The sequence below is a fragment of the Vombatus ursinus genome, unplaced genomic scaffold (assembly GCF_900497805.2).
Source record: "Vombatus ursinus unplaced genomic scaffold, bare-nosed wombat genome assembly UNPS02014821.1, whole genome shotgun sequence".
In the NCBI taxonomy this organism is placed as follows: domain Eukaryota; kingdom Metazoa; phylum Chordata; class Mammalia; order Diprotodontia; family Vombatidae; genus Vombatus; species Vombatus ursinus.
The window spans coordinates 29,922,001-29,947,420 of NW_020954599.1; the positions used below are offsets into that span (position 1 = coordinate 29,922,001).

General features: G+C 37.3%; 1 protein-coding gene across 1 annotated transcript in view; it reads right to left on the minus strand.

Moving 5' to 3' along the window:
- The window catches only part of FAM149A (family with sequence similarity 149 member A), a 71,475-nt gene that overhangs the window by 8,630 nt on the left and 37,425 nt on the right, over window positions 1–25,420 (minus strand). Inside the window, exons 2-10 of the mRNA XM_027837354.1 lie at window positions 22,692–22,802; window positions 19,730–19,904; window positions 18,387–18,529; window positions 16,026–16,151; window positions 13,644–13,793; window positions 12,330–12,520; window positions 10,004–10,158; window positions 5,146–5,249; window positions 3,893–4,120 (exon numbers count right to left, since the gene is read on the minus strand). Of these exons, the coding sequence (XP_027693155.1) occupies window positions 3,893–4,120; window positions 5,146–5,249; window positions 10,004–10,158; window positions 12,330–12,520; window positions 13,644–13,793; window positions 16,026–16,151; window positions 18,387–18,529; window positions 19,730–19,904; window positions 22,692–22,802 (1,383 nt within the window). The remainder of the gene's footprint in view (window positions 1–3,892; window positions 4,121–5,145; window positions 5,250–10,003; window positions 10,159–12,329; window positions 12,521–13,643; window positions 13,794–16,025; window positions 16,152–18,386; window positions 18,530–19,729; window positions 19,905–22,691; window positions 22,803–25,420) is intronic.

The window sequence follows — 25,420 nt, forward strand, 5'->3', positions numbered from 1 at the left end:
TCCATGGCTCAATTTCCTCATGAGGGGAAATGGATTCAATGGCTTCAAAGATCCTTTCCAGTTCTAAATCTGTGACCCTATGATCTATGATCCTGGAAGAGGTCAAGTTTGTTTCCATGTTCTTTTCCATGATAATTGTCAAATATTCAAAATGTTCAGTACTCACTTAAAGGAAGAGTTATAACCCTAGAAGCCATAAGCCCCAGGGAATCTATGATTAGATTTCAGTGAGTCCATGAACTTGGATGAGAAAAAAAATGCATCATTCTTTTCACTAGACTTTGAATTCCTTGGCAATCCTATTTTTTTTTCATTTTATACATTTAAAAACATGAGGCGTCTATAGGTTTCACCAGACTTCTTGAGGGGTACATAACAAACACACACACACACATGCACATACACAATCATTAAGAACACCTGATTTAGAGACATTTAATCTACAAGCCCTCATGGATCACTTCCTTGTCATGGTGGAGAAGTTTGCACAGCTCAATGAAACTATGAGCTGTACCATGCAGAGTTACCCAAGAAGAGCAGGTCATAGTGGAAAGTTCTGATAAAAGGTTATCTACTGAGGAACAAAATGGCAAACCACTTCAGTATCTCTGCCAAGAAAACCTAATGGACAGTATTAAAATGTTACAAGATATTACATCAGAAGATGAGCCCCTAAGGTCAGAAGGTGTGCAATACATTATTGGGGAAGAGCACAGGGCAACTACAAATAATGTCAGAAAGAGGGAAGCAGCTGGGCTAAAACCAAAGTGAAGACCAGATGTGTCTGGTGACGAAAGAAAGTCCAATGCTGTAAAGATAAATATTGCATAGGAACCTGGAATGCAAGACCTATGAATCATGGTAAGCTGAATGTAGTCAAAAAGGAGGTAAGAAGGTTAAACTTCAAAATCTTGGTTGTCAATAAACTTAAATATCTGGGAATGGGTGAATTTAATTCAGTGATCATTATATATACTACTGTAGACAAGAATCCCTTAGCAGAAATGAAGCAGCCCTCGTAGTCAATAAAAGAATGAGAAAAAAACAGTACTGAGGTACAATCTCAAAAATGATAGAATGATATCTGTTTGAATCCAAGACAAATTGTTCAACATCACTGTAATACAAGTCTATGTTCCAACCACTGATGCTAAAGAGGCCAAAGTTATTCAGTTCTATGAAGATCTACAGCTTCTAGAAATAACACCCCAAAAAAATGTCATATTCATCATAGGGGATTTAAATGCTAAAGTAGGACATCAAAAGATAATTGGAATAACATGCAAGTTTGCCCTTGAAGTACAAAATGAGGCAGGACAGAGACTAATATCTTTTGTCAAGATAACTCACTGGTTATAGCAAAGACTCTTTTTCAACACCCCAAAAGGTGACTCTATACATGGACATCACCAGATAGACAGGGCCAAAATCAGATTGATTATATACTTTACAGCCAAAGATAGAAGAACTCTGAACAGTTAGTTAGAACAAGACATGGAGCTTACTGTGGCTTAGATTATGAGCTTCTTACTACAAAATTTTGACTTAAATGGAGGAAAGTAGGGAAAACCATCAGGTCTCATAGATACGGCCTAAATAATATCCCTTAGGAATATAAAGTGGAAGTGCCAAAAAGATTTAAGGTATTAGATATGGTAGATCTATGGCCAGAAGTTCACAATATTGTACTAGAGGCAGCAACAAAAACCCTCCCAAAGATAAAGAAGAGCAAGAAGGCAAAATGACTGTCTGAAGAGGCTTTATAAGTAGCTAAAGAAAGAAGGAAAGAAAAAGGCAAAGGAGAAAGGGAAAGATATACTCAACCAAATGCAGAATTCCACAGAATAGCAAGAAGAAATAAGGTTTATCTTAAATGAACAGCGCAAAGAAATATAAGAAAACAATAGAATAAAAAAGATAAGAGAGCTCGTCAGAAAAATTGGGGATATCAGAGGAATGTTTCATGCAAAAATGGGCATGATAAAAGACAAAAATGGTGAAGACTTAACAGAAGTAGAAGAGATAGCAAGAATATACAAAAGAACTATACAAGAAAGATCTTAACATACACTGATAACCAAAATTGTGTGGTTACTGACCTGGGGCCAAATATCCTGTAGGGTAAAGTCAAGTGGACCTTAGGAAACATTGTTAGCAATAAGACTAATGGAAGTAATAGAATTCTAGCTGAACTGTTTAAAATCCTAAAAGATGACACTGTTAAATTGTTGCACTCAATCTGCCATCAAATTTGGAAAGCTCAACAGTGGCCCCTGGATTGGAAAAGGTCAGTTTATGTCCCAATCCTAAAGAAGGGCAATGACATAGGATGCTTGAATTATCAAAGAACTGTACTCATTTCACATACCAGTCAAAATTCTGCAAGCTAGTCTTCAGTAAAATATAACAAGGAGATTAACAGAAGGGTAGACTGTTTTTCGAAGAGGCAAACAAACTAGAGACCAAATTGCCAGCATTTGCTGGATTGTGGAGAAAGCAAAGGAATTCCAGAAAAAAACATCTACTTCTGCTTCATTGATTACACTAAAGCCTTTGTGTGGATCAGAACAAATTGTGGCAAATCCTCAAACATATGGAAGGACCTGTACATGGGTCAAGAAGCAACAGTTAGAACCAAACATGTAACAACTGATTGGTTCAAGATTAGAAAAGGAGTATGGCAAGGTTGTATATTGCCACTTTATTTATTTATTTATTTATTTATCTTAGAAGCAGAGTACATCATATGAAATGCCAAGCTGGATGAATCAAAAGCCAGAATTAAGGTTGCTTGGATACATATTAATAATTTCAGATATGCTGCTGATTCCTCTCTGATTGCAGAAAGTGAAGAAGAATTAAGAAACCTCTTGATAAGGGTAAGAGAGGAGAGTGTAAAAGCTTGCTTGAAGTTTAAGGTTAAAAAAGCTAAGCTCATGGCATCTGGCCCCACATTTCCTGGCAAATAGAGGTAAGAAAAATAGAAACAGTGTGAGATTTTATATTCTTGGACTCAAAGATCACTGTAGACAGTGGCTATGGCCATGAAATTAAGACACTTGCTCCTTTGAAGGAAAGCTATGGCAAATCCGGACATCATACAAAAAATCAGAGATATCACCTTGCCAACAAAGGTCCATATAGTCAAAGTTACAGTTTTTTTTTCCAGCAATAAAATATGACTGTGAAAGTTGGAGTATAAGGAAAGCTGAGCACCACAGAATTGATGCCTTCAAATTGTGGTGCTGGAGAAGACTTTTGAGGGCAAGGACATCAAATCAATCAATATTTAAAGAAATTAACTCTGATTATTCATTGGAAGAACAAATACTAAAGCTGAAGCTTAAATACTTTGGCCACATAATGAGAAGACAGGACTCATTGGAATGGACTCTGATGCTGGGAAATAGTGAAAGCAAAAGAAGAAGGGAATGGCAGAGAATGAAATGGATAGATAGTATTATAGAAGCAGCGTATATAAGCCTGGACAGACTTTGGGAGATAGTGGAGGACGGAAGGGCCTGGTGTGTGATGGTCCATGGGGTCACAAAGAGTTGGATGTGACCGAACAACTGAACAAAAAACAATCAACAAGTATTTTCTGAGGACTTACTATGTGCCAGGCACTGTGTTAAATATCAGGGATGCAAAGAAAGGCACAAAACAATTCCTGTTCTCAAGGAGCTCATAGTCTAATGGAGGGAATGACATGCAAAAAGCAATATACAAACAAAATATATACAGGAAAAATTGGAATTAACTGAATTAATGTCAGAAGGAAGTCACTTAAGATTTCAACTCCTTCAAGATAACATCCCCTCAGCCCTGATGGGAAAAAAAATGCCTTTGCTCAAGTTAATATTTAGTTTAACAAGAAGGAAACAAGACTTACAGCTTAGTGCCCCTGAGAACTTTATCACTATGCACATTGGAGGTTTTCGATTGATGCAGTTCCGAAGAGAGAGATGGCAGCCTCCTATGGACAGGTGTCTTCCTTGCAGACATAGGTAGCGGCCGAGACGAGGAGAGAACACTGTAATCTGAGACTTGCCCCGACCGATGCCGAGTTGAGGAGAGAACACTGGAACCTACAACCGGCAATTTGTCATCTTGATCATGCCTAGGAAGAAAGCTCAAGTTATATACTGCTCCCATTTAGATCTATACTAGATCAGTGTAGAAATGCACTGAGGTTTTTCATTGTTTACAATCAAACAAACAAACAGACAAAAAAAAAAACAACCCAGCACCCAAAGGGTTAAGTAAAAGAGTATTTCCTCCATATTATCTTCTTCATTTTCTCCACTTCTCCCACCTCCTCCTTATGCTATGGGTTTCATGGGAAACTAGCCCCCAAGGCTAAAAGTCAGCTATCAATTTCCTCCGCTATTACTGGCCCATTCTTCCCTGACACAGGTCTATTATTTTATGTTATAAAACTGTAGTCCATAAGGGTAGATATGGATCAAGAGAAGAGGTGAGAATAGAGGTTAGGAGGTAACAAAGTATAGGTGAAAGGTAGAGAATTGAATTTTGGGGTAGACTAAACCTGAGGTCAGTAAGCTTTTTTAATGCTATGGACCCCTTTTTCATTTAAGCCTGTGGACTCCTCTAAATGTTTTAAGGTGCATAAAATATATAAGATTACAAAGGAAACTCATTATATCGAAATAAAGATGTAATTTTTCACCATCCAAGTTCCCAGACTCCCTAAGATCTATCCATGGGCTCCAAATTAAGAACTACGGCTAGGTAATTTCAGTAAGGTTCTTTCCAACAAATTTCCATGAAGTCATGAGTCAAGAAATCTGAGTTTGGGTTCTGGCACCATCACTAAATAGCTGAGTAGTATTGGGCAAGGCTCCTAACTTCCCTGATTTCATTTTCCCTTATCTGTATAGTTAGGGATTTGGATTAAACGGTCCCTCAAGTTCCTTCTAGCTCTGACATTCTATGCCTCTTTGGCCTTAATAACGAAGAAACACACTCAAATGCTTACTGTACTTCATAATCCCCAGGCTGTGTTTCTCTCAGCCAGGAAGTTAGGCATATTTGTTTATAACTAAATGGTGTCCCTCACAGCCTTCCTATCCCCAAAAGCCTTAGGCACCGGAGAGTTGAGACTGAGTCGTTTCCCATACGTACGCTGTCCTGTCTGCAAAGTGCATATGTCTCTGATGAAGGGGTTTTGCTTGGATTGTCATCACACCATTCAAATCATTGTAAAAACTACCGGAAAAACGATGGCTCTAGAGAAAGAAATAAAAACGAAAGTTATTGTAATCCGTATTATTTGTCAGTTTCATAAATTGATATGACCAAAAGTAAGAATAATCTGTCCCCCTGGTGGTGAGGAGCCATTCTATGTGTAGCCAGCCTAGTCTTTAAATGACAAGTACAGTCTGTTGCTGGATTATCTTTGTAGCCTTCCCAGCTTGGGGAGATGTGCTAGAGTTATTACTCTGAAGGCCTAGTCTTCTAGAAGCCAGGGCTCTCTGTACCATGAGCCAAGATCAGAGTAGGTCTTTAATAGAGATGGACTTCCCAAAATCTAAAACATCAAGAAAAGGGACTTTAGTATTTAGGGTATAGGAGATGGAAAAGGGAGAGGGGGACTGGATAAGAATCAAACATGATGAGAAGTCATGGAGGAGTTCCAATTGGTATCAAGACTGATGAAATCCTAGATATACCCAAGTATCAAAAGACTACAATTTCACAATAACGTAGGGATAAACGTTCATTGTTCAGTTGTTTTTCAATCATGTCCTACTCTTCATGACCCCATTTGGGGTTTTCTTGGCAAAAACTACTGAAGTGGTTTTTTGCCATTTCCTTTTCCATCTTATTTTACAGATGAAGAAACTGAGGCAAACAGGGTTAGGTGAATTGGCCAAGGTCACACAGCTAGAAAGTGTCTGAAACTGGATTTGAACCCAGGAAGATGAGTCTTCCTGACTCCAGGCAAGGTTCTCTAATTATCACACCACCTAGCTGCCCCTAAAGTTGCACCTATCCTTTGCTAAAATCTGCCTTTCCCATAAAATCATCAGAAGAATAATAGCAATGTAACAGTACTTCTTAGCATTCTATTTTAGTTCAAGGATCAATGCAACCCTTTTATGCTGGGTGTCTGTTGGAAGGGGAAAGGGTGTTGGTAGGCAATAAATTAGATGAAAAAAATTAGATTTAATTCTTTGAAATCAGTTAGTTTAATTGCAAATACTTTAGGTGATTCTACTGATGTCCAACATTCAGTTTTTAATAGATCACTCATAGTTAAGATAAAAAAGAATAAATATAATCACTCCATAGTAATAATAGCTCACCTTTACGTAGCTCTTGAAAGTTTGTAAAGCACTTTGCAAATATCTCATTTGTTCTGCGCAATTATAGTCCCTTGGGGCAGGTCATTTTACTCTCTCCATTCTATTACATCTAACCCTTGCTCCATATACAAAAAAAATTCCATTGATAGAAACCAAAATCAGAACTGCTTTGCATTTAAGCAATTCCCTGAGCATCCATGTGCCAGGACTGGAGTCAGGAAGACCTGAGTTCAAATCCGACCTCAGACACGTACTAGCTGTGTGACCCTGTACAAGTCACTTAACTTTGTTTTCCTCAGTTTCCTTATCTGTAAAATGAACTGGCAAAGGAAATGGCAAAAACCACCCCAGTATCTTTGCCAAGAAAACCCCAAAGTGGGGCCATTTAGAGTAGAACATGACTGAAACGACTGAACAACAACTTTAATATATGTGTGTGTGTGTGTATATATATATATATATATACACACACACACATATATACACACACACATATACATACATATATACAGTATTTTAAGTATTTTTAAGATCAATTATTTTCTGGGGTGTGGAAGCATGGTGTAGTCCAATGGTGTCAAACTCAAACAGAAATAGGCGCCGCTAAATCAAACATAAGGACCCTTGCAGGCTGCAAATTGACTTAGAAAACCACACATGGTTATATATTTCTGGTTTTTTTTTTTAATTAACACATCAACACATTAAAGTCAGCTAGAAGCTACATTTTAATCTGGTTTGGGCCACACTTAGAACTGTTGTGAGTCCCATGTTTGGCACCTTTGGTGCAGTTGATGAAGAGCTGGATGGAGAGCCAGGAAGATCTAAGGCTGCCGCTAACAGACTAGCTGTGTGACCCTATGCAAGTCACTGCAAGTCTTAGTGTCCTGCGCAGTTTTTAAAGAGCATAAGTTGCAAAGGAGTTGCTGACTTGCATTAGTAGAAGGAGTTTCCTACATCAAGGAGATCACAGATGCAAGTCCACAGTCTCAATTCTCATTTCCTGCAACACGTGCATTATAGAGACAGTAATGTGGCATACTAGATAGAAAGCTGGCCTCAAAGTTAGGAAGACATTCTAGTGCTTATCACGGTACCTGGGAGACAGTAGGTGTTTAATAAATGTTTATCGGCTATTTGACTGACAGGAATTCAAGTCCTACTTCTGATACATACTGGTTGTATGATCTTAAACCAATTAATTAACTTTTCCATATCCTGGGCAATTTTATAAGACAGGTGTTCTTAACTTGAGGTTCATGAGCTTTAAAAATTTTAGCATATTTTTAATATTTCATATTTATTTGATATTTTTGATATTTCAATAAAATTGGTTTTCATTGTAATCCTATATATTTTATTTTATGCACTGGAAAATATTCTTGTGAAAAGGGGTTCATAGGTTTCACCAGACTGCCAGTGGGGTCCAGAGGGCACCAAAGAAGTTAAGAATTCCTGAGCTAAGAATTAACTGCAGAAAAGATGCCAATATACATTGTTTTAAGTCTAACTGGGAACTCCTTAACAGAGATAAAATCACAAGCCCAGTTAAGAGAACAAAAAAGCACAAAATACAAGTAGTTTATAGAAACATTCTGAGTCGGCAGGATAATGAGACACCTGTATAACAGTCGTTTGTTTTGCTGTTTCAATCCCCATCTTCCTCAGGTCTACCCACTTTACCAAATGTTTTTGGATCTTTGCCTATTCTGTTTTTAAAACCCCACTTGTAAGATCCTCATATTAAATATGCATCAAAGCAGATAACAATGCACTTAGTAACCCCTGCTTCCTTGTAACATTGCCTTTCACTCCTGGCCAGTTCTCAACTCTGAGCCACCCTCATCATCTACCAGCTGTCCTTCTATTCCTATGCTGCTGAGGAAGTTACGGAACTGTGCTGATGAGGATATAAACATATTGAGATGTTCTACACCCACCTTCACCCTCACTGTATGGCAATTCCTTTAAAAATTCTTCCTTGATTCACTTTTATGCACTCCACAGAAGTGATTACAAAATTTTCCTCTCTTTTTCAACTCTCTATTCTTCCCTCCTCCAGCTTTCTCAGTAAACGACTAAGAAGATGATAAAACGATAAAATTAAGGCCACCTCTTATGAGTTCCCTCATATCTCTTATTCCATATCTCAAAATCACTCAATTCTTCACCTACTCTTCTCCTTTGCTCCAATCTCCAAGGAAGCTGTTTCCAATCCTTTACATAACAACTAGCTAGTATTGATAGAACATTTTAAGGTTTGGAAAGCACTTTACAAATATTATCTCATTTCATTCTTGCAATAACCCTGTGAGATAGGTGCTATTATTTTTCCCATCCCCATTTTTACAAATGAGGAAACTGAGGCAGAGGAAGGTTAAGTTAGCTAGTAAGTGTCTAAAGCTGGATTTAAATTCAGTCTTCCTGACTGCAGGTCTAGAGCTCTATCTGCTATGTGACCCAACTGCCCCAATCCCACTCATCCTTTCTCACCTCTTCCAGGAGCCTGCCCTTCTGCCATTCCCTCTATTATCACCTCCTTTCAAAATGCTTCCTAAAAACATGCCATAGTCTTCCTCATCTTTAAAACATTTTCACTTGATCAATTCCTTTGACATCCCTTCAAGCCATTGTCTTGTATCTCTTCTTTTCACAGCCCAGTGCCCAGAGAGAGTTTGCTCCCACCCTACTCCCTTTGTCACCAACAACTCAGTTCTCAATGCCTTGTATTCAGGTTTCTGACCCCACTAATTAACAGAAACTGCTCTCTTCAAGGTTACCAATGAGCTCTTATTTGCCAAAACCAATGGCTTTTTCTCCATCCTTTCTGCAGATTATTGTGACACTGTTGACTACACCTTCTACTGTCATGGTTTCCATGACAATACTCTCTTCCAGTTCTTCTTCCTGTACATCTGTTCCTTTAGAAATTCCTTTGCTGGATCCTTTATCTCTTGCCCTTTAAGCACAGTTTGACCTTAAGGTTCTGTTCTGGGTCCTAGTTTCTCTTTGTACTCTCAATTAGTGATTTCATTTACTCCCAAGAGATCAATTATCATCTTTGTGCATATGACTCCCTAATTTATATATCCAGTCACTTAACACTAGTCCCATGTGACCAATTGCCTGCTCATTATCTCTAACCAGATGTCTCATTGACATATCAAATTTGACTGTCTAAAATAAAATATCATCTTTCTAAAAAGGCCGTTCTTCCAAACTTTTCTGCTAAGGGCATTGCCATTTCACAGGACCTAGGTTCTTAACCCCAACCATCCTTGACATTTCCCTCTCTCTGACCCCACATGCTTGTCAGTTTCTAAGACTTTTCCATTCTATGTCCATAATCTAGTTCTTATCATTTCCTTTCTGTCCGCTCTTGTATCTGTCAGGCTAGTATAGATTTCTCATCATCTTTCACCTTGACTATTGCAACAACTACCTAATTAGTCTCTCCGCTTCAAGTAGTTTCCTTCTTCAATCCATTCTCCCCACAGGTAAAATACAAATAAAAATAAAAATAAAAATTCTCGCTAAGGCATAACTATGACTATATCAATTTCTTTTTCCATTGTCTTTAGTAGTTTCCTTTCAGGATCAAAACACACTATCTCAACTATAGAAACAGAAGCTTCCAGGATAGAAAAATAGACTTGAACAGAAAAGCGTCTGACCTGAGACGGACCCATATGAGAACCCAATGATGTGCTGTGGGTCTCAGAACCTCTGGAAGGAGGAACACTCGATGGATTGGGTGGAATATGGGAACTTGGTAGTTTTGCCAATTTATTTCCAGCTGTCTTCAAGTTTTCTCTCTGTTTACTTCCTCCTGCAACAACATGAAGTATAAATAACAATTTAAAAACACATTTATTCAGTGTATGCAATGCAATTATGCAGTTTTTGAAGTTCTACCAGTTAAGAGAACTGTCAACTTTCCTAGTAAAAAAGTTAGCAATAAAGAAGCAAACTAAAATTCTTCATTTTATGATACCTCAAGGTATCATGAATCTCCTCCTCAGTCAAAAGAGAAAATATGGCCAATAATCAAGGAGCATTCACTTCAACGAACACTTACTAAGTACCTGCTGTCTGCAAGGCCTTGTGTGAAGGACTGGACACATAACAAAGAGCAAAGAAAGAACCACTGGAGCTTTTTACTATCTGTACCCATTTTGAAGGACAGCTAGATGGCAGAATGGATAGAGCGCTGGGCATAGAATCAGGAAGATTCTTCCCCAATTGATAAACGGTCAAAGGATATGAAAAGGCAGTTTTCAGATGAAAAAAATCAAAGCTATCTATAGGCATATGAAGAAGTGCTCTAAATCATGCAAATTAAAACAACTCTGAGGTATTACCTCACCCCTATCAGATTGGCTAATATGATAAAAAAGGGAAATGATAAACATTGGAGAGGATGTGGAAGAACTGGGATATTGATGCACTGTTGGTGAAGTTGTAAACTAATCTATCCATTCTGGAGAGCAATTTGGAACTATGCCAACCAAACTGATTGATCCAGCAATACCACTACTAGGTCTGTATCCCAAGGGGATCAAAAAAGAGGGAAAGGACCCATGTGTGCAAAAATATTTATAGCACCCTTTTATATGGTGGCAAACTATTGGAAACTGATGGAATGCCTGTCAATTGGGGAATGGCTGAACAAGCTGTGGTATATGAATGTAATGAAATGTTATTGTGCAATAAGAAATGATGAACAGGCAGATTTCAGAAAAACCTGTAAAGATTTGTATGAACTGATGCAAAGTGAAATGAGCAGAACCAGGAAAACATTGTACACAGTATCAGCACATTGGGTGATGATCAGCTATGAATGACCCGTCTCTTCTCAACAACACAATGATCCAAGACAAGTACAAAGGACTCATAAAGGAAAATTCTATCCACATCCAGATAAAGAACTTATGGACTCTGAATGCAGATTGAAGCACATTTTTTTTCACTTACTTTATTCTTTTCCATGTTTTTTTTTTCCCCTTTTGATCTGTTTCTTCTTTCACAATTTTAACTAATATGGAAATGTTTTCCATGATAGCACATATATTACCTATATCAAATTGCCTACCATTTTTAGAAGAGATGTGAGGAGGAAGGGAGAAAAATTTGGAATTCAAAATCTTGTAAAGATGAATGTTAAAAATTGTCTTGACACGTAATCGGGGGAAAAAAATAAAATACTACCTTAAAAAAAGAATCAAGAAGATTTATCTTTGTGGGTTCAAATCCAGGCTCAGAAACTTAATAGTTGTGTGATCCTGGACAAGTCACTTAACCCTGTTTGCCCCAGTTTCCTCATCTGTAAAATGAGCTGGAGAAGGAAATGGCAAATCCTTACAGGATCTCTGCCAGGAAAACCCCAAATGGGGCACAAAGAGTTGGACACAAGTGAAAATAACTAAACAAGAGCATCAGCAACAAGAATCCAGTTTTAAAAAATTGGTTTGATTTATGGTGAGGTCATGACTTATTCATAGCCTTCCATGTCCTTGGGGGGGGGTTCTATTTTTCTCCTTCCGGAGGGAAAGAGTTAGGAAAAGTAGCTTTATGGTACTAGTTATATACAATTAGTCAGTAAAACAGGTCACTATGATTTGTGTTTCTGCATCATGTTAATCTTTGCCAGTCTACCAAACTTTTTTTTTTGTTTAAAACATCACTGGAAGCTGAATAGACAATAAAGCTAATTATGACCTTTTTGATCAAATAAATTTCTTGAATTGTGCTTCATCACAACTCTTCCAGTGTCAGTAAAGATATTGTACAAAATAATCAATAAAATTTTCTCCCATTGAGAAAGTATTAGAACCATTACTTTGAGGAGAAAGAACGTCTTCCTTAGAACACATAATAATGGGATATACCTAAAATGAAAACTAGATAGAGCTGAGAAATACTCTTTTAAAGTGGAGTTTTTTTAGATTTTTTTTTTTTTTTAGTGTTTTAGGAGGTTGTTTGTTGACATTACTTAAGTACCTTGAGGGGCAGTTTCCCATGTTTTTCTAACCAGCTCTTCCAACATTTCAACCACATTTCTCCAAGCATGATCAAACACTTCAGCAGCTGCCGCATCTTTGATGCAGTCCTCAGGGGAAATAGGAGGGATGCCATGTTTATTCCTTTGTCGACCGACAACAGCTTTCTTGGGTTCCAGACTTTCATCATCACTTAAAACAAAAATAAGGACATTCTTGTTGCTAAAATCAGTCAGTTTTTGTTAATGAAAAAAATTTCCTTTATGTAAATTACTGAAAGGATAAAACATGCATTTATTTTGCAATGGATTTGACTGTATCTACATCACAGACTGATAAACTAGATGCCTAAGGATTTAAGATTAGTTTCAAATCAGTAGGACATCAACTGGGTGAATAAAGGGGTTATAAGACATTAAAAAAAACTTCACCATCTCATTGCTAAGCATAATAAATCGGAACTATTTCTATTTGTAATGCTGGTGCTTTTCTTCTGAGACTCCCTCCAATTTACCCTGTATATATTCTATATGTACATAGCTATTTGCATATCGTCATCCCCCATTAGAGTGTAAGCTCCTTCAGGGTAAGGACTGTTTTTGCTGGCGTCTGGTACAGGGTAAGTGCTTAATAAATTAACTGATTGAACATCATGAGGGTGAGGGTGCCATTGTGGATAAAGGAAATCAGGAAGATTGGGGTTTAAATATAGTCCCAGATAGATACTGAGTGTTTGACTCCAGGCAAGTCACTTAATCTCTTAGTGTTTTAGGAAACTTTCTGAGATTATAAAATTGCATTGGTGCTGAAATTTTCCACATTTAGGAATTGCCTTTATCAATGAAATGTAATGCAAAAACTCATTGCTAAGCATAATAAATGACATTTTTCTAGTGTCTGGTACATGGCAAGTGCTGAATAAATTGATTTATTGATCATCATGAAATAATTGAACTGGGAGGGATCTTAAAAGAATCATCTAGTCCCCTTTATTTTACACAGGAAGAAATCAAAATCTAGAAGCTAATTAACATTTTTCAAGTCACACAGCTAGTTGACTAGAGAGGCAGTATTACCACTCATGAAATGACTCTCTAGCACGTGCTCTTCTTAGTATACTTGTGTTAAACTACTTTGCAACAAAGAAGTGTGTACAAATATTTGGATTTAAAATCAAAGAGTGTTTCAAAAGGGCACCCTAGGAATTAGGGGATTATAGCATCATCCTAGCAAGCAAAGGAATTTGAAGACTTAATTCAAATTAAATAATGTCACCCTTGAAACTTTGTCCATTTTAGTGAAATGTTCTACTTACAGTTCTTTTTTGTCGAAAGCAAAATACTCTTCAATTTCTCCATCCACATCATAGATCTCTTCTTCTAGGAATGAAGCAGCTATGTCAGAAACAACAGAAGAAATTCTTGTGTAATCTTCTGGGACAAGCTTAGAGCCTGAGATGCACAGCCTATAAGCAACCAAAGACAGTAACCATCAATTATACTTGGGAAGATGTTCCAACAGTCCCAGACCAGCACTTGTGTGATTATGGCTGATGTTTTCACTTCTGTTGAAATAACATGATTCCATAGGAAAAGATCAGTCAGATCAAAATTTATTTTTTGAAGAAATAAATATATTTTTAAAGAAATATATTAATAAATGTTTATTTTGAAGAAATAAATATTTTAAATATATTAATAAATGTATGTTTTTAAAATGCATATTTTAAAGAAATATATTAATATATTTTTGAAGAAATAAATATGTTTTAAAGAAATATTCATTAATAAATGCATATATTTTTAGGAAATAAATATTTTTGAAGAAAGAACTATACTTTAAAAAATAAGATAAAACCCAAACTTCACCCCTCAAAAAACAAAATCCATAAGAGGCTTTTTATAAACCCAAATCACTCTATGAGATCAAGTTTTTCTTTCCCAAGCAGGAGAACTCTATTTGAATGTTACCCACCCATACCCTTCCCTCATTGCAAAGGCATATGGGGCAGGAATAGACTGCCAGGCAGGTTTTATCCTTTACTCCTGTTCCTACTTTCACCTTGTAGTAGATTGGAGCAACATCACCCTGCTCCTTGTGCCACTATGAGGTTCCTCTAATATTGGGACTACCTTACCAGGTAACCAAGCTATATAACTAGGGTAGGAAAACTGGAGCTTTGCTTCAGAAAGCTGACAGAAGAGGGCATTTCTCTTTTCCCACAATCCTCAGGATCCCTGTACGATCTCTATACCTGCTATCTCACCTGGACCTAGGCCACCACACCATGAGCCCCAACATTACAATGGGCTTACTCTTCCCCCTTCTTCCCAGTGATTAGAGGAATCAAGAGAAAGGGATCAGGGATCATTTAGAGTTGGGAGAAGTCATCTAACACACCTCTTCATTTTACAGATGGGGAAATAAAGGTCCAGAGAGTTAAGTGTCTTGCCCAAGGTTACATAAATAGTGTCAGAGGCAGAATTTGAGCCCAGCTCTTCTGACTCCAAAGTCAGAAGACTTTGTCTTTAGCTCACTATTTTTTCTCATCAGTATTCCAATGGGTGGGGATAAGGCTCTTTGAGAGACAGTACCTTCTCCTGGCACAAATGCTCCTAACTGAAGTAGATTAGTCTCTTCCGCATCCTCATTAAATGAATTTTTCTTGAACACCAGAATTCCCAGTTATACCATTACCAGGAATACTCTCCTCCAGTCCTTTTAATAAATAAATTGATTTATTTATTAAATCAGGGGCTTAAGCCAAAGCCATTTAACTGGAGCCCTTAATCTCTGAACAGGGATTTTTGAGAAGCTGCTCCTTCCCCATCTTCCACCCAAATCCAAATTCCCCTCAGTGATGCAACTTTCTGGTGTGTTGGTTTGCCAATAGTTGCTGAATGTCAATCCAGCCTTGACTGGACAGACAGAGAGATGATTGTGACTAAGATAAAAAACCTTTCTAGAATAACTCATAGAAACAATGATAGAGTGAAGAAAAGTGCACCAAATGTGGTAGAAGCAAAATTATAACCTCTGAATCTTTAAAAGGTAATGAAATCACAGTCAAGACTTGACTGGCTGAAGTGACTAAAGGCTGTTGCTAAGACCTCCTGCTCACCTAAGTAGAAATAGTCTCAAGGACCTCTGATGCTTGGCTGGCAAACCACAATAGACATCTCGGAGGTAGGCGAACATCACTCAGTTGAATCAACTCAGGTGTCCTCAATGTATATCCTTGTTGAATACACTTCCCTTCCCTCTTTGTCTAAATGAGTCTCCTTTTGTTAACTGTTGTTTGCTCTGTGAGTGCCTCATTTCAATCCAACATCAAACCCAAACTACCAGGAAGTTGGCCTGAGTCAGGCTTGGTCCAGAACACCAGAAGAATAGTATATGTAAAGACTACAATAATATAATGAAAACAGAGCTCAGATAAATCACAATGACCAATCTTGGTCACAGAAAATAGGTGATGAAATACATTTCTCTCCTCCTGGTGCCAAGGTGAACAACTACAGAGATGGAATGATATGTGTATGCTATAAGGTGCAGGCCTTTGCGGTCAGTTCTGCTTAGATGCTTTGCTTGGGACAAAGGACAGCTCTGTGATAGGGGGAGAGGGACCAGATCAAAAAATGACAAGTGTCACTCAGAAGGCATCAATAAAACTTAAAAGAAAAAAAAGAAAACATACTCTTTGAGATTGTTATTGCTTTCACAGAGATCAAGTGAGGATTTAATGTGGACAGAACTAGCAGTATGGCTTGGAAAATGTTGAAAACCTTCGTCTGTTGGAAACATGAGCTGTTTTCCTAGAACCCTGTGAGATACAAAAAAAAGATAATAATGGCTATTAAAATAATGTCATTCTGAACTTTTTAAAAATAGAGAACATGGTAATAATTGAAAAGACGTTAAGAGGAAAGGACTTTTTCCCATAAGATTATGGATTTAGAACTAAACTAGACCATAAAGTTCAACTAGACCAGGGGTAGGGAACCTGCAGCCTCAAGGCCACATGTGGCCCTCTAGGTCCTCAAGTTTGACCCTTTGACTGAATCCAAACTTTGCCAAACAAATCCTTTTAGGAATTTATAGGGATTTGTTGTATGAAGTTTAGATTCAGGCAAAGGACCGCACTTGAGGACCTAGAGGGCCACATGTGGCCTCAAGGCCACAGGTTCTCCACCCCTAATCTAGACCAACACTCTCCTTTATCAAATGAAGAATCTGAGGCCTAGAGGAGTTAAGGGACTTGCCCAAGTTCACACAACTAGCAAGTAGCAGAGACAAGATGTGAACTCAAGTCCCCTTATTCTAAAGCCAGAACTTCCCCTGCAACATGCACTGGTATGAGTATAACATTTAAAAATAAGAAAGAATATACATAGATATCATTTACATAGTACCTAAAAGTTTGCAAAACACTTTATATCGCATTTGAACCTCACAACAACCCAGAGAGGGAGGTGCTGTTATTAACTCATTTTTTACAAGTGGGGAAATTGAGGTGGGCATAGCTTAAGTGACTTGCTCAGTGTCACACAGCTAGTAAGTGTCTGACCTTAAGTCCAGTGCTCCAACCATTGTGCCAACCAAATATCTCTAGGTATACATTCATTGACCTTTTGTATGTCCCTGACTATTTGGAATGACATCTACCTATTTCATGTAGCACACTTGAATTAATATTCAATTAATATCTACTGATTTCTCTACACATGTATATCATTAGGTAACTCTAGATCCTAAACCAGAGTGGTAGTGAAGGGGTTGATAATATTATGAAGACATGGATCTTAATACCTAGACAAGATAAGCTACTGGAACAGCTATCTATCCAGGTAAAGAAAAACAGTATACTGGGCATGAAAATTAGCTTGCAAATTAATTTCTTTCCAGTTTGGCCCAGCTTTTATTCCCATGGTTACCTTGAAAATGTTACGGATCATCACCAAGTATTTATTTAGCACCTACTATGTGTCAGGCACTATGCTAGGCACTGGGGATTCAAATACAATTAATAAAACAGATCCAAGTATGGGAATGCTTTCTCCTCTGCTATACTAAAAGCTCAGCAAGGGCAGGAGCTGTTTCTCTCTGGCCTCTGAATCCTCAATATCCTGGACTGTTTATACCACAGAATAGGGACTTAATAAAGGCTTGCTGATTGATTTCCACATAACATAATATAGAATGAAGGTATTTCCAGATGATTGAGTTTTTCTTTTCCTTTAGGGCTGGGGGAATATCAAATACACAGCCACCTGAGAACCGAGGGCAGAAAACCTTTTTGTGTACTTCCTATATTCTCCAACTTCAGTATGTTTATTCAGGCTGACCTCTCCCTAAGGAAAAGACTCGTTACTATTATAAATATAATTTTTATTATAGATGCTATGCTTTCCAATAAAGGCATTAGATAGGCTGTTTACATCAGTGGTATCAAACTCAAATAGAAATACTCAAATAGACTACCAAGCCATAAATAGGAATCACTATGGGGACATATTGACTTAGAAAACCACATAATAACTTGATCTATGTTCTACATTGTAAGCAGCTGGGTGGCAAAATGGATTTAGAAAGATCTGATTTCAAATCTGGCTTTAGACACTTCCTAGCTGTATGACCCTGGGCAAGTTACTTAATACTGTTTGCCTCAGTTTCCTTTAACATAAAATGACCTTGAGAAGGAAATGGCAAATCGCTCCAGTATCTTTGCCATGAAAACCCCAAATGGTGTTATGAAGAGTCAGACACAACTGAAACACCTAAACAAGAAAATGTTCTATTGTGTATGTGTGTGTTTTTTGTTAAATATTTCCCAATTACATTTTCATCAGGATGCACTTGATAACATGGATGGAAGCATGTTAGATCTTTGCTCTATTTTACTTCAGTACAACATACACAATTATTTAGATATTTCAATATTTCCCAAGGTTTTGAACAATTTGTAGAGCCTGGATGCATTTATTGGCTGACAGCATTCTTCCACTAATGTTTCTAAAAAGCAGCCACTCCAGAAAATAACACTCAACATTTCACTTACCTGAGATGAAGCGACCTTCTAGTCCACTCTTCACATTCTGCCTGCAGATTCTGGCAGTGAGGACTGATCTTCCCTTCAAAGAGCATTTCATCCACCTCTCGGAATAACTGCTGAACTTTTTTCGTTGCGGCTTTATCAAAATCCTAAAGCAGCAACATAAGTGGAAGTCTATGTGTTATAATTTCCTTAGGAAGGAAGTATTTATTAACCTGAGAATGTACTTGAATTTAGTGGGGGTAATAATTTCTTTTTTTTTTTTTTGCTTTTGGGTGAGACAATTGGGGTTAAGTGACTTGCCCAGGGTCACACAGCTAGTAAGGATCATGTATCTGAAGTTGGATTTGAACTCAGGTCCTCCTGACTCCAAGGCTGGAGCTCTATCTATTGCACCACTGCCCCAGGTAATAATTTCTTAAAAGATACCACAGTCACACTTGAGGGTGTGCCCAATTCCTATCATGAATCACATTGATACATGTTTGTCCTGAAATTTTTGAGTAGATTGGGACCTTTGGGTCTTGGATATAGATCTGGAAGGATCCTAGGAGATCATCTATTCATAGGATCCCAGATCAGAGCCAGAAGGGATGTGAAAGACCATCTAGTGCAGCTCTCTCATTTTCCAGGCATCTAGGTGGTACCAGTGGTAGAACACTCAACCTGGAGTCAGGAAAGACTTAATTAAAATATGACCTCAGATACCTACTTAGCCGTGTGACCCCAGGCAAGTCACTTAACCACTGTCTGCCTCACTTTCCTCCTTTGTAAATGGGAATAATAGCAGCACCTACCTCCCAGGGACGGCTGATCCAAAGATAAATTAGATGATATTTGTAACGGGTTTTGTAAACCTTAAAGCACTATATGAATTGTTACAAAGGAGGAAAGTGAGGCCTGGGAAGTTTTCATGACGTGGCCAAGATAATAGAGGTAGTAAGGTCAGAGATTTGAACCCAATTTCTCCAATTTCAAAGTTGCTGTTCTTCCCACTGTTTCATGCTGCCTCAAATTCTGCATTCAGATCATAGGATATGAAAAATAAAAGGAAAAAACCATTTATGAAGCACATACTATGTCCCAGGAACTGTACATAGAACAATAATCCTGTGAGGTAGCTGCCATTATCATTGCCATCTTAAGATGGTGTCACTTGGCATCACTTATGTCATTTGATGTCACAGGTAATGAAAATGAGACAGGCAGAGATTAAATGACCTACTCAGGGTCATACATTTAGTAAATGTCTGAGGCTGGATCTGGACTCTGGGAGCATTCCTAACTCCAGGGCCAGAGCACGATGCTACCTCACTTCTAGGTAAGTTACAAAATAACCATCGACGTACGTCATCTGTCCAAGAGGAGACTGAGCTTCGTTCAGTAGACGCGCTTCGTTCAGTAGACGCACTTCTTTCAGTAGATGCACTTCTTTCAGTAGTAATGCTTTGTATTCCAGACCAAGAATTATTCAAGTCTGCAGGGGTGGTGTTCCCACTCGACAAGAGAGATGAAACGGATTCACTGCAGAAATTAAAACAAATGTGCAAGAATAACATTTAGAGAGAAAAGGAATGCATGGGCAGCTTTATTTCTTTTGTGACTCGTTTCTTTTTTCTTTTCTTTTCTTTTTTTTGGCTTTACTTGGGCTCATTTAGCCCATCAAATAATCTATATCTGTATCTATCTGGAATCTAGAACTGTACCTATCTATAATCTCCACCTAAAGACCCAATTCTTCATCATAATATGGAGGTGAACTTACAAGGCTACACCAACAGAGGGCAGTCTCTGTCAAGATTCTAGCAAGCATGAAAGGTGATGAGTATGGGAATGACAAGGTTACTGTGGGTGTTATCTGAGGTGGTACCAACTTTGGTTAATATCAGGATGGGTCATCACCAGAAGGTTGGCCAAAGTCGATAAGGCTTTTCAGCCACAATCAACCCATAAAGAAGGGGTATCCACGGGGAATAAGCAGCACTCGTCAGTAAGTGGATATTTATATGCATGTATGTGTAAAATTATGTATCATGTATACTCTCAAAATTCAGAGTTATTCCAAAAAAGTTATTATTCAATAACTAGGTTATGTACATATGTGTCTATGTGTGTAGGAGTATGATACCAAGTTGTAGAGATTCCCCTATATTTCTCAGTAATCAGTCAATTAGTATTTATTAAGGACCTACTATGTGCCCAGCATTGTACTAAGTGCCAAGGATACAAAGAAAGGCAAAAAATAGTCTCTGCTTCCAAGAAACTCACAGTCTAATGGGGAGATGACTGCAAGAAAACTATGTATAAATAAGCTAGACAGGATAAATTTGAAATAATCAACAGGAGGAAAAGTACTAGAATTAAGGGGGATTGGGAAAGGCTTCTGGTAGAAGGTGAGACTTCAGCTGAGACTTGAAGGAAGCCAGGGAGTTCAGAAAAACAGAAATGAAAGAAAAAGCATTTTAGACCTGGGGATGAGCTAGAAAAAACTCCTGGAGTCAAGAAGTGTGTTCCAAGAGGAGCAGCAAGGAAGCCAGGGTCATTGGATGGAAGAGCACAAGCAAAGGAGTGAGGTGTAGAAAGACTGGAAAGGCAGAAAGGGGTTAGTTTATGAAGGTCTTTCAACAACAAAAAAGATTTTATGTTTGCTACTGGAGGATTACATGTTCATATATAACCTAGTTACTGAGGAATAAATTCTTGAAAGTGTTCAATCCTTTTTTAATATCCCTGTATATGTATACCTGTACCTATATCTGTATCTACATCCATATCTTGACTATATCTATATACACATTTTTATCTATGTCTGTATCTATCCATACTTATATTATCTGTATCTATCTACACATATAACTCCAGATAAGGAACTATCTTGAGATACAAGTTAATAATCCAGAGCATGAGTTCTTAATCTTTTTGTGTCATTGACCCCTTCCATAGTCTGGTGAAGCATATGGACCCCCTCCCTTTCAGAATAATGTTTTTAAATGCACAAAATAAAGTTCATAGGATTCCAGAGGAAGCCAGTTATATTGAAATATAGTTAGCAAAATACTTTTAACTTTGACCCCTGATTAAGGATCCCTTATCTAGACCTAGTTCTACATTTAGTATATAGTTGAAAGGCTGTGTGGCTTTGTGAGTAGAGAGGTGGCCTCGAAGATTTGTGTGTGATAACTATTGGCTGTGTGACCCTGGCTAAGCCACCATAGCTCTCATTGATCCAAGCAACCCTCTGAGACTATAAATTGCAAAGAGGATGCCAACCCACATTGGCAAGAAAGTTTCCTCCCTCTGGGAGTACCTTACACCAATGAAACCACAGATCTAGCCCCTATAGATAGAATTAGATTTGAGCAAAACCTCTCTGGGCCCCCATTTCCTCATTTTTTAAAATGAGGGGATTGGATTTGATGGTTTCTGAGGTTCATTCCAGAAGTCTATCTATGATTTTCAGAGAGGCAGCATGATGTAGTAGATAAAATATTGGCCTCTGAGTCAGGAAGGACTGGGTTTAAGTCCTGCCCTGACACATACTGGGAATCACAAGTCTGATAAAATGTGTGTGTGTGTGTGTGTGTCTGTCTGTCCGTATATGTGTGTGAGTGTATGTACAAACACATATGTGTGTACACATATATGTGTATACCCATATACCTATACATGTATGTGCATGTGTATATATGTGTGTGTATACCCACACACCTATACATGCATGTGAGTATACATATATGTGTATACCCATACGCCTATACATGTATGTGTGTATACCCATACACCTATACATGCATGTGTGTATACATATATGTATATACCCATACACATGTGCATGTATGTGTGTATCTATATACACATGAATGTATGTATATATGTGCATATCACACATGTTTACATATTTTATTTATATATACACTATTTTGTATAATGTGTATATCCAATATAATATGTATAAAACATTTGTGTATAATATACATATTTACCCAGTATAATACATGTCATATTATACTATTACTATTAGTATTACTATACTATACTAAAAATCCAACTACTATAATAGAGTATCTACTATGCTGTTCTATACTACACTGTACTGTACTATCATTATGCTATATTTCTAAGGCTTCCCAAAAATCTTAGCAAAGTTTTCAGCTGTAATAGCTTAATAACATTTTCCAAAAACTAAGAAAATACACAATTATGCTTTACTTTTATAAATGTAAGGCCTCCACCTAATATGCCTTCCTACCACATAACCAGCACACATTTCTCCATTCTGAAATCCATAAGAGATCAGTGGGTTATTCTTACCAGTTATAATTATGAATGGCTTCCTGCACATTTTTGGTGAAATGCTCAGGAAGAGGGTCCCTGCTCTTCACAGTAAGATGTTGCTGTCCAGGCCCTTCAGCCAGTCCTTTTCTGGGAAAAACAAAAACAAAAAATAGAAAAAGAGGAAATAGACATTAATATATTTGCAATGCTTAAGCATTTTAATTTTTAGGAAACCTAATTATGGTGTATTATGTGATCAACTTACAAACTCTGGCAGAAAAGCATTGCTTTACATAGGTGCTTCTCTTGCTTTTTAAAGTTTTTATTCATTTCAAACAAATACAAAATGAGAAAAGAACATTTCCATGTATATAGCAGAATAAAAAGAGAGGATTCAATATAAAACAATAAATTTTCATTTCAAACTATTTACTTTTTTTGGAAAACCTATGTAATAAATGCTACACATTGCTTACAAAATGTCCCAGCTTTTCTATGGCTCCTTTTAAGTTTTCTTTTGTTCTCTGCTGTGCACTTTTAATTTTATTTTTTCCTCCCTCGTCCTAGAGAAGGCTACAATTAAACACAAATACATACATATACAAGTATACATGTATATATACATATATACACCCATATATATATATATATATATATATATATATATACGCACATATATATACAACCATACTGCATAGATTTCTATTTCTCAGTTCTTTCTCTGGAGGTGGATAGCATCTTCCTTTATAGGTCCAAGTCTTTCCATGTTTTTTCTACAATCAATGAGCTCATCATTTCTTTACGTCACAGTAGTGATATAATCATATACCACAACTTGTTCAACCATTCCCCAAATGAAGGTCATCTATCATTTTAGCCAATCTGATAGAGGTAAGATATCACAAAGTTGTTTTAATTTGCATTTCTCTAATCAGTAATGATTAAGAGCATTTTTTTATATTATTATACATAGTTTTGATTTCTTCATTGAAAAACTGCCTGTTCATATCTTTTGACCATTTATCAACTGATGAATGAATTGTATTCTCATAAACTTGATAAAATTCTTTATATATTTGAGAAATGAGACCTTTATCTCAGAGATTGTCTATGAAAGTTTTTCCCCCAATTTTCTGCTTTCCTTCTAATCTTGGCTATATTGGTTTTATTTGTATAAATTTTTTAAATTTAATATAATCAAAATTATCCTTTTTACTCCTCAAATTTTCTCTATCTCTTATTTCTTCATATATTATTCTCCTACCCATGAGTCTGATAGGTAATATGTTCCACGGTCTTCTAATTTTCTTGTGATATCTCCCTGTATATCTAGGTCATATATCCATTTTGACCTTATCTTGGTGCATGGTTTAAGATAATGTCCTATGCCCCATTTCTGCCAAACTGCTTTCCACCTTCCCCAACAATTTTTTTTCCAAATAATGAATTCTTATCCCTCAAATTTAAATCTTGACATTTGTCAAACACAAGTTTCTATAGTCCTTTACTACTGTGAATTGTGTGTCTGCTCTATTCCACTGATCTGCCTTTCTATTTCTTAGTGTCAGATAGTTTTGGTATTTACTGCCTCATAATATAGTTTAAGGTCTAGAATTACTGAATCTCCTTCCTTTACATTTTTTTTCATTAGTTTCTTGGAAATTCTTGACCTTTTGTCCTTCCAAATGAATTTTGGAAAAAATATTAGAAAAATGTTTTTCTAACTCAGTAAAATAATTTTTTAGTAATTTAATTGGGATGAGATACTTCTCTTGCTGTGATCATTCCACAGGAATGTTTGTCAAGCACTAAAAGAAGCATGGTTAAAAAAAAAAAAAGCAAAGTCTATATTCAGCAAGACCAGGGCAAAGCTTTAAGACCTAACAGAGTAGGAGTCCTGTTTCTCAGACATGTGGGTCTCCACTAGGCATCACAGGGAAAACTGAAGGGGTATAAAATGATGTAGGTTCCCAGGATGGGTCTGATCCACTGCACCATCCCTTCCAATTATTAGTGACTAATACTTGATGTGCCCTTCATTAGGAAAGGTATGAAGCTGATTTCATGACTACAGATGTTCACCCATTAAATTTCAGGACTTATAGCATCATGTAGTTGAAATCAATCAACAAAGTGATTAATCCATAAATGTGTTTTAATTGCTTAACTTTGTACCTGGCACTGGGTTAAACATCAGAGAAAAAAGGAAGGAAAAAATATTGTACCTGCCCTCAAGGAGGTCACACTCTGATGGAGGAGACAGCATGTAAGTAATTAGGTACATATAACATAGGCACAGAATAGATCCAAGGTCAGAGAGGCAACTAGGTAGCTCAGTGAACAGAATGCAGGATCCAGAGTAATGAAGACCTGAGGTCAATTCTGGCCTTAGATACTTACTAGCTGTGTGACCCTGGGCAAGTCACTTAACTTCTGTTTGCCTCAATCAACTGTGCAGGAAATGGCAAACCTACTCCAGTAGTTTTGCCAAGAAAACCCCCATAAGCTCATGAAGAGTCAGATGTGACTAACAGTTTCAGGGAAAGCACTAGCAGTTAAGGTATCATGTGGAAGGCAAGTCTTGAAGGAGTTCAGGGTACTTAGGAGGCAGAGATGATGAGATAGCGTATTCCTGGCACGTGGAATATGCAAAGGTGATGAAGATGAAGCAACATTAATTAGACCAATGAATGTAGCCGGATTGTATAGTGTATGTCAGGGAATAAAATGTAAGATAAATGCATAGATAGGAAGAGACCAGGTTA